This window comes from Oryx dammah, unplaced genomic scaffold, assembly GCF_014754425.2.
Source record: "Oryx dammah isolate SB20612 unplaced genomic scaffold, SCBI_Odam_1.1 HiC_scaffold_11166, whole genome shotgun sequence".
NCBI classification, from domain to species: domain Eukaryota; kingdom Metazoa; phylum Chordata; class Mammalia; order Artiodactyla; family Bovidae; genus Oryx; species Oryx dammah.
Window position 1 is genome coordinate 5,477 of NW_024080559.1, and position 10,387 is coordinate 15,863.

General features: G+C 38.6%; 1 protein-coding gene across 1 annotated transcript; it reads right to left on the reverse strand.

Annotated features, from left to right (window-relative positions):
- Positions 1-6,005: 6,005 nt before the first annotated feature.
- LOC120860733 (olfactory receptor 2B6-like) lies at positions 6,006-6,947 on the reverse strand. Its single transcript, XM_040236476.1, has one exon. The coding sequence runs from the start codon at positions 6,945-6,947 to the stop codon at positions 6,006-6,008; it is 942 nt and encodes a 313-aa protein (XP_040092410.1).
- Between the last annotated feature and the right edge of the window lie 3,440 nt (positions 6,948-10,387).

The following is a 10,387-nucleotide window of genomic DNA, read 5'->3' on the forward strand; positions in this document are numbered from 1 at the left end:
TCTTTGCATGTCTGCAGAAAGAAAAATAAATTAGTATTTAATAACTCTAAGAGCAGGCTACAGTTCTTTGATAAAAATCAAAGAACAAATATACAGATCAAGTCTAACTCGTCCATGTGACATTTTCCCATATGTTTAAATGTATCTGCCATTTCTGTTGGGCTTCCCTTGTGGCTCAGCTGGTAAAGAATCTGCCTGCAATGTGGGAGACCTAGGTTCAATCCCTGGGTTGGGAAGATCCCCTGGAGAAGGGAAAGACTACCCACTCCAGTATTCTAGCCTGGAGAATTCCATGTGGTTGCACATTTCTATTCCTCACTCTGTTCCTCTGATCCTCAGTGGAAATGGTTATCATGCATATAATTTTGTTACAAAAACTCCTTAGACAGAATTATAAGGATGTTATTGTTTAGTCACTAAGTCACCTCCAACACTGCCACCCCATGGACTGCAGGCCACCCGGCTCCTCTGTCCACGGGATTTCCTACTCATGAATACTGGAGTGGGCTGCCATTTCCTTCTCTAGGGGATCTTCCCGACCCAGGTTTGATCCCTGACAGCTTTGCAGGCAGATTCTTTGCCCCGAGCCACCAGGGAAGCCTGATTATAAGGATAGATATACTTATGATACTTCCCCAGTGGCTCACGGATAAAGAATCGGCCTATAATGCAGGAGACACAGGAGATACCAGTTCCATCGAGGGGTGGGGAAGATCCCCTGAAGAAGGAAATGGCAACCCACTCCAGCATTTTTGCCAGAAAAATCTCATGGACAGAGAAGCCTGACGGGCTCCAGTCCATGGGGTCACAAACAGTCAGACATGACTGAGCACGTACACATATTTATTATAAGGATTGAACTGAATTCATTTATTTATGTTTGATACAATGAATATATGTCCTCAATTGTATTCTTAGGGAAATCACGTCTAGAACTATAATTTCTACTATCCTGTTGAATGTTTTAATAACATGCAGTAAAGGCTTTTGTATCAATGTTCCATCTCATCCTGTAGATTTAACATTCTTGATTACTCTTATAATTAGATTTATATTTAAATTTAAATATATGTCTCCTATATCATGTGCAATTTCTTTCCCATTGTGTCATCTATGAACCTAATAAGGCTGCCTTCTTTGCCTTCTTCTCAGGTTATTTATAACTGTATATTAACAGAATTAATATTTATATCCTATTATAATAAACTTCTCTTCTTAAGGAATGTTGTTCTATTAACCAACTTAAATTAGACATGAACAAATAGAACTCTATTATAATTTTCCTAATGTTATAAAAGTATATCATGAAAAACCTTCTCAAATTTTAGACTGCAGGAAAGATTATATTTATATTCAAAACATTTCTATACTATATCAATCTGACATCTCTATAAAAATGAGATATGTAGGTGAGCATGTAGAAAAATTAGAACCTTTGTACACTGCTGATGGAATGTAAAATGGTGCAGTCACTATGGAAATCAGTAAAGCAGTTCTTCAAAAAATTAAAGATAGAATTTCCACATGATCCAGCAAGCAGTTCTTCAAAATTTAAAAGTAGAATTTCCATATGATCCATTAATTCTACTTCTAGAAGTATACCCCACTGAAAGTGGGGTCTCAAACAGATATTTGTACACCCATGTTCAAGGCAGTATTATTCACAACAGCCAAAAGGTGAAAGCAAACAAGTCTCTTTTGAAAGATGAATGACCAAACAAAATGTGGTATATTCATACAACTAAATGATATTCAGTTTTTAAAAAGGAAGGGATTCCTTACATGCTACAAGATAGATGGATCTTGAAGACATTATGCTAAATGAAATGTCAGTCACAAAAATACACAAATACTTTATAATTCCACTTCTATTAGGCACCTAGAGTAATCAAAATCATAGAGACAAAAAGTAGAATGGAGGTTTGAAGGGAAAATAGGTATTTATTGTTTAATAGGCACAGAGTTTTAGTTTAGAAAAATGAAAAATATTCTGGAGATGGATGGTGGTGAAGGTTGCACAAAATATGATTGTGTTTAATGCCCCTGAACTGTACACTCAAATATGGTTAAAATCACAAATATAACATTATATATTCATCACTACAATTTAAAGAAAGCAACATTCAGAATGTGCTGCTGTGCTTAGTTGCTAAGTCCTGTCCGACTCTGCGACCTCATGGACTGCAGCCTGCCAGGCTCCTCTATCCATTGAAATTCTCTAGGCAGGAATACTGGAATGGGTTGCCATGCCCTCCTCCAGGGAACTTCCAAACCCAAGGATTGAACTCGGTTTTCCTGCATTGTAGGCAAAAAAAATTACTTGGATTAGGAAAATAAAGTTCTCAGAATTGCAAATAAATAAACAAAATTAGCTTACATTTACAATTAGTAAAATTAGACCTTATTCTAAATGAATATATTTGTTATATTTTTAATAATCACAAAGTAACTAAAAATAACTTAGTTATAGAATTTGCCTGTAGATCATTTTCTACCAGTATAAAATCAAACCTAACATATGAAATTGCTGAATCAATTAATCCTTCATTAAGAAAAATTAAAAGCTATTTCAATTTTATTTTTCTTCTATATTCTCAGAATTCATCAAATTTCACTGACTTTGATGCTGAAATGCACATTTGCATCTGCATATTTGATAAATTAGTTATTTGAACCTTTAGCAGTGAATTTACCTTCAATGAGGAAAGTACTCATGTATACAATGTAATCTATTAGCATTTTGCTTCCATTTACTCATTTAATGATACTTATTCCTCATAAGAAAGAGAATGGAAATTAGAACTTAATATATCCAATTTATTTCTCATATTTGCATTATTCTATGGCAAAAGTACATGATAATACTGTGATGTTTTAAGGAGAAACATAATAAATGTATGTTTTAATTGTATTTTCTAAATGTGTAATGTATTATAGGAGAAAACATGGGAGAAAAAGAGATAGAAGCACAATTAAATACCTATAATGTGAATGAATCACTCAATAATCCAAAGAACCAACTGATATGTAAGCACATGTAACCCTCAATACTTTGATGAAGGTGATATCTGACTCTTTGCGACCCCATGAATCACAGCACGCCAGGCCTCCCTGTCCATCACCAACTCCCAGAGTTCACTCAAACTCATGTCCATCAAGTCGGTGATCCCATCAGCCATCTCATCCTCTGTCGTCCCCTTCTCCTCCTGCCCCCAATCCCTCTGAGCATCAGGGTCTTTTCCAATGAGTCAACTCTTCGAACGAGGTGGCCCAAGTATTGGAGTTTCAGCTTCAGCGTCAGTCCTTCCAAAGAATACCCAGGACTGGTCTTAGGATGGACTGGTTGGATCTCCTTGCAGTCCAAGGGACTCTCAAGAGTCTTCTCCAACACCACAGTTCAAAAGCATCAATTCTTCGGCACTCAGCTTTCTTCACAGTCCAACTCTCACATCCATACATGACCACTGGAAAAACCATAGCCTTGACTAGATGGACCTTTGTTGGCAAAGTAATATCTCTGTTTTTCAATATACTGTCTAGGTTGGTCATAACTTTCCTTCAAAGGAGTAAGTGTCTTTTAATTTCATGGCTGCAATCACCATCTGCAGTGATTTTGGAGCCCCCCAAAATAAACTCTGATATTGTTTCCACTGTTTCCCCATCTATTTGCCGTGAAATGATGGGACCAGATGCCATGATATTCATTTTCTGAATGTGGAGCTTTAACCCAACTTTTTTGCTCTCCTCTTTCACTTTCATTAAGAGGCTTTTTAATCCCTCTTCACTTTCTGCCATAAGGGTGGTGTCATCTGCATATCTGAGGTTATTGATATTTCTCCCGGCAATCTGGATTCCAGCTTGTGCTTCTTCCAGCCAAGTGTTTCTCATGATATACTCTGCATAGAAGTTAAATAAGCAGGGTGACAATATACAGCCTTGACATCCTCCTTTTCCTACTTGGAACCAGTCTGTTGTTCCATGTCCAGTTCTAACTGTTGCTTCCTGACCTGCATACAAATTTCTCAAGAGGCAGGTCAGGTGGTCTGGTATACCCATCTCTTTCAGAATTTTCCACAGTTTATTGTGACCCACACAGTCAAAGGCTTTGGCATAGTCAATAAAGCAGAAATAGATGTTTTTCTGGAACTATCTTGCTTTTTCCATGATGCAGCAGATGTTGGCAATTTGATCTCTGGTTCCTCTGCCTTTTCTAAAACCAGCTTGAACATCTGGACTGAGCATCTGAACCGAACTGAACTGAACTGAAAGGTGATATGGTAAGATGTACAGTGTGGTAATCCAATACTTATGGTACAGACTATGTTCCCTCAAGAAGACTAAAATGCAAAGAAGCTATTGTGAAAGAAACATGTGTATGAAACAAAAATTCATTGGAAATCATTAAAGATGTGCTATTTTAATCTCTAGGCTGTGTTTTGGAGTTTATGAGAATACTGAAAATATTAATAAATAGGGAGAATATGAAAAATATTTCAAGGAAGGAAAATTAATGAATGCCTAGGATTTGATCTATGAAGGAAATAAAAAAGAATGTTTCTAATGAGGAGGAAAACATGAGAGTAGAGAATGGAAGGACTTCCCTGGTGGCTCAGATGGTAAAGAATCCTCCTCTGATGTGGGAGACCTGGGTTTGATCCCTGGGTTGGGAAGGGATGTCCTACAGGAGGGCATGGCAACACACTCCAGTGTTCTTGCCTGGAGAATCCCCATGGGCAAAGGAGCCTGGCAGACTGCAGTCCATAGGGTCACAGAGTCAGACATGACTCTGACTAAGCACAGAGAATGGAAAATCTTATTGCATATGATATAGCAATAAGTGTAAAGGGTACTAGATGGAATAGCATCCATCTAGTTTTAATCTAGAATATAAATCATTGTGGTTTTTAATATTATGTTGACATGAGTGTGGTATTGAAAACTTTAAACTGGGGTTGTGAACTTCATATCCAAATTTAAAGTTGTTATATTTCAGGGTTTTGGTAAATTTCTTCTAATTATATAAAAAAAGGTGTGTGTGTGCATATGGTATTACCAGAGAAATGATTGCTTGCTTTTGTCATATGCTTAGAAAGGTCTGCTGCTGCTGCTAAGTCACATCAGTCATGTCTAAGTTACACCAACTTATACAAACATAAAAATAAAGTTGAAAATATTGAGATTATGCAGTTTCTGGTGAACTGGAAGACTAATTCTGGATAGTTGTCCAATAAATAGGTTTAGGCAACAAAAGACTAATGTAACTTCCCATCAATAAACTTTTATTTGTGGGAGGTAATCAAAATAGTTGTGGCTCAGCTGGTAAAGAATCTGCCTGCAATGCGAGAGACCTGGTTCAATTTCTGGGTTGGGAAGATCCTGGGTTCAATCCCTGGGTTGGGAAGATCCCCTGGAGAAGGGAAAGGCTACCTACTCCAGTATTCTGGCCTACAGAATTCCATGGACTCTAATAGTGTATGTGGTTGCAAAGAGTTGGACATGACTGAGTGACTTTCACTTCACAATCAAAATAGTTCTCTGAGGAATGACGAAAAAAGGACAAGTTGAAGAGAAGTTAGTAAGCTGCATAAACACTAAACATTTACAAAGCTTATCAGTATATTCCTCATGTTAAATAACAAAATTCAATCAAATGAATTTTAAAGATCTAGTTGGCTTTAGTGAATGATTCATGAATCAGGTAGCATCCCACCGAGCAAATAAAAAATGCCTCTGCCTAGCTGTAGAAAGAAAAAGATTTTTAAGGCATGAAAGGGGCAAAATGACAACAAGAAACACCCAAAACCCAAAGGGAATTATTAGCAAAAAATGCATTGTTTCGGACAAGTTTGCCCTTAGTGCTAACCAGATAATTCCAGGTTGTCTGAGTAAAAGTTACATTCTTGGTGGATTGAGATGGCAATTATGTTAGGTGTTCAAGTCTTTGTACATTTACACGGACTTGGTATAACTGATTCCATTTGGGGCCTATTTTTTCTTTTTAATATTTATTTCCTGATTGAGAAGACTCTTACCACTAACCTTTTGAAGGCCTCCTTTACCTCTTTGTTTCTAAGTGTATATATCAGGGGATTCAGCATGGGTGCAACAATTCCATAAAAGAGGGAAACCATCTTTCCCCGGTCCTTGGAGCTGGGTGAAGGTGGTTGCAGGTACATGGAGATGGCTGTACCATAAAAAAGTGACACCACAAGTAGATGGGAGCCACAAGTTCCAAGTGCTTTTTGTCTGCCTTCAGCAGATTGGATCCTCAACACTGCTCGGGCAATAAAAGCATATGATATAGCAATAAGTGTAAAGGGTACTAGATGGAATAGCATACTTAGAAAGAAGAGTTCAGCCTCATTCGCTGTGGTGTCAACACATGACAATTTGAGCAGAGCAGGGACTTCACAGAGAAAGTGATCTAGTACAAAGGGGCCACAGAGTGGCAGTTGGAGAGTCAGGACAGACAACCACATTGCGTTGCTGAAACCAGTAATCCAGGATGCAGCTGCCAGCTGGAGGCAGCGCCTTTGGTGCCTGATGACTGAGTAATGGAAAGGCCGACTAATAGCTACAAACCTATCAACGGACATGACGGGCAGCAGAACACATTCGGTGGCCCCCAAAGCCAGAAATATGAACAGCTGGGCCACACAGCCAGCATAACTAATTACCTTCCTGGCGCTGTGCAGATTTACCAGCAACTGTGGAACTGTACTTGTGGTATAGCAAAGATCTAGGAGTGACAGATTGGTAAGAAAGAAATACATGGGAGTCTGGAGTCTGGAGTCCAGGCGTGACACTAGAATAATGGTCAGATTCCCAAAGATAGTCACCATGTAAGAAATGAAGAAGACCACAAAGAGTGGAAACTCTAGCCATGGTCGATCTGAGAAGCCTAAGAGGATGAACTCCAGGGGGATACTCTCATTTACTGGAGTCATGATCAGTGTTTCAGTTCTTCGTTTCCTGAAACATAAAAATTCAGGAGGTCAATGAACATGTATTGACTATTTCAATTATTTATAATCACCTTCATACCTGTTTGAAGACAGTAACAGAACTGATGCTGCTTGTAACATGAAAAATATGTAATTATCTAAATATTTCTAAAATTCAGTCTATCTCTGTATCAGCACTTCAAAGAGAAAAGCCAAAATTTTAAAAGAAAACACCTGATTTAAACAGTTCCAATAAAATTTGTTCTTTGATTTTTCTTTTCCTGTCATTTGGTTAATTTTTGTTTGTAATACTTGCCATCTAGAGAGCAATTAGGAAACTTCAGTTACAATTCCTGCTGTATTACTTTTTCCTTTTAATTTCTCCTCAGTGCCAAGGAGATTACTGTATCATCTGAGACAAAATTATTTAGACCACCCCCAAAACTATGTTGTAGATTGATTCTAGCAAGCTATCAGACACATTTCGAAGGAGCATGCTTTTTGCCTTCTAGGACATCATAGAATCAAAATAAAATGATACAGAATTTGGAGCCAGACAAGCCTGAATTCAAGGCTTTTCTGTGTTAAGTCATGAATTACATTGTCCAGGCAATATTTCTTATGTTCTCTGAACTTCAGATTCCCCATCAATAAAACGAATCTAGCAATGTCTTTCTGGTATGATGGTGTTAACATGAGAGAAAGAAACTATCGTGATCCAAGACCTCTGAAATGTTCTGAGAGGAAAACTGCTTATTAGTTTTAGAACTCTTTTTTTCCTTTTATTTATTTTAATTGGAGGCTAATTACTTTACAATATTGTGGTGGTTTTTGCCATACAGTCACATGAATCAGCCATGGGTGTGCATGTGTTCCCCATCCTGACCCTCCCTCCCCATCCCATCCCTCAGGGTTATCCCAGTGCACCAGCCCTGAGCACCCTGTCTCATGCATCGAACCTGAACTGGTGATCTATTTCACATATGATAATATACATGTTTCAGTGCTATTCTCACAAATCATCCCACCCTTGCCTCCTCCCACAGAGTCCAAAAGTCTGTTCTTTACATCTGTGTCTCTTTTGCTGTCTTGCATATAGGGTCATCATTATCATCTTTCTAAATTCTATATATATGTGTTAATATATTGTATTGGTGTTTTTCTTTCTCTTAAGTGTCTTAGGGTTACCAACGGAAGATGACTATTTGAGTTAAAAAGTTGCCTTCTCAATCCCTCCACTCCTCCAAAACCATCAACCTCAACAGTAGAGGTAATAGTGATTATCTGATGTAAATTTAAAATCTGATCTTTTGTGTAAATTGCCTGGCATAGTGCCACACAGCAATGTGAACTGAGCTATCATAGTGATACAGGAACTCTGGGCTTTTTAGCACAGAGGCTGTTCAGAGATGATGCTGTTAAAGTGCTGCACTCAATATGCCAGCAAATTTGGAAAACTCAGCAGTGGCCACAGGACTGGAAAAGGTCAGTTTTCATTCCAATCTCAAGTAAGGGCATGCCAAACAATGTTCAAACTACCACACAATTGCACTCATCTCACACACTAAGAAGGTAATGCTCAAAATTCCCCAAACCAGGCTTCAAAAGTACATGAACCGTGGGTCTCCGATGTTCAAGCTGGATTTAGAAAAGGCAGAAGAACCAGAGATCAAATTGCCAGCATCTGTTGGATCATAGAAAAAGCAAGCAAATTCCAGAAAAACATCTACTTCTGCTTCATCGATTATACCACAACCAACTGTAGAAAATTCTTCAAAGATGGGAATACCAGATCACCTTACCTGCCTCTTGAGAAATTTGTATGTAGGTCAAGAAGCAACAGTTAGAACCGAACACAGAACAACAGACTGGTTCCAAATAGGAAAAGGAGTACCTCAAGGCTGTATATTGTGACCATGCTTATTTAACTTATATGCAGAGTACATCATGCAAAATGCTGGGCTGGATGAAGCACAAGTAGGAATTAAGATTTCCGAGAGAAATATCAGTAACCTCAGATATGCAGATGACACCACCCTTATGGCAGAAAATGAAGAGAAACTAAAGAGCCTCTTGATGAAAGTGAAAGAGGAGAGTGAAAAAGCTGACTTAAAACTCAGCATTCAGAAAACTAAGATCATGGCATTGGTCCTATCACTTGATGGCAAATAGATGGGGAAACAATAGAAAGAGTGAGATACTTTATTGTCTCGGGCTCCAAAATCACTGCAGATGGTGACTGCAGCCATAAAATTAAAAGATGCTTGCTATTTCGAAGAAAAGCAATGACCAACCTAGACCGCACATTAATAGCACAGACATTACTTTGATGACAAAGGTTCCTTTAGTCAGTTCAGTTCAGTTCAGTTCAGTTCAGTCGTTCAGTCGTGTCCAACTCTTTGCAACCCCATGAACCACAGCACACTAAGCCTCCCTGTCCATCACCAGCTCCTGGAGTCTACCCAAACTCATGTCCATTGACTTGGTGATGCCATCCAACCATCTCTCCTCTGTTATCCCCTTCTCTTCCTGCCCTCAATCTTTCCCAGCATCAGGGTCTTTTCAAATGAGTCAGCTCTTTGCATCAGGTGGCCAAAGTGTTGGAGTTTCAGCTTCAACATCAGTCCTTCCAATGAACACCCAGGACTGATCTCCTTTAGGATGAACTGGTTGGATCTCTTTGCAGTCCAAGGGACTCTCAAGAGTCTTCTCCAACACAATTCAAAAGCATCAATTCTTCTGCGCTTTATATTCCAAATCTTACATCCATACATGACTACTGGAAAAACCATAGCCTTGACTAGATGGACCTTAGTTGACAAAATAATGTCTCTGCTTTTCAATATTCTGTCTAGGTTGGTCATAACTTTCATGGCAAGGAGTAAGCGTCTTTTAATTTCATGGCTGCAATCACCATCTGCAGTGATTTTGGAGCCCCCCAAAATAGTCAGCCACTGTTTCCACTGTTTCCCCATCTATTTCCCAAGAAGTAATGGGACCAGATGCCATGATCTTAGTTTTCTAAATGTTGAGCTTTAAGCCAACCTTTTTACTCTCCTCTTTCACTTTCTTTTTTTTTTAATTTTTTTTTTTACTTTATTTTGCTTTACAATACTGAATTGGTTTTGCCATACATTGACATGAATCAGCCATGGGTGTACATGAGTTCCCAATCCTGAACCCCCCTCCCACCTCCCATCCCATATCATCTCTTTGGACCATCCCCGTGCACCAGCCCCAAGCATCCTGTATCCTGTATCCAACATAGACTGATGATCCTGTATCCTGTATCCAACATAGACTGATGATTCATTTCTTACCTCATAGTATACATGTTTCAATGCCATTCTCTCAAATCATCCCACCTTCTCCCTCTCCCACAGAGTCTAAAAGTCTGTTCTATACATCTGTGTCTCTTTTGCTGTTTCGCATAGAGGGTTATC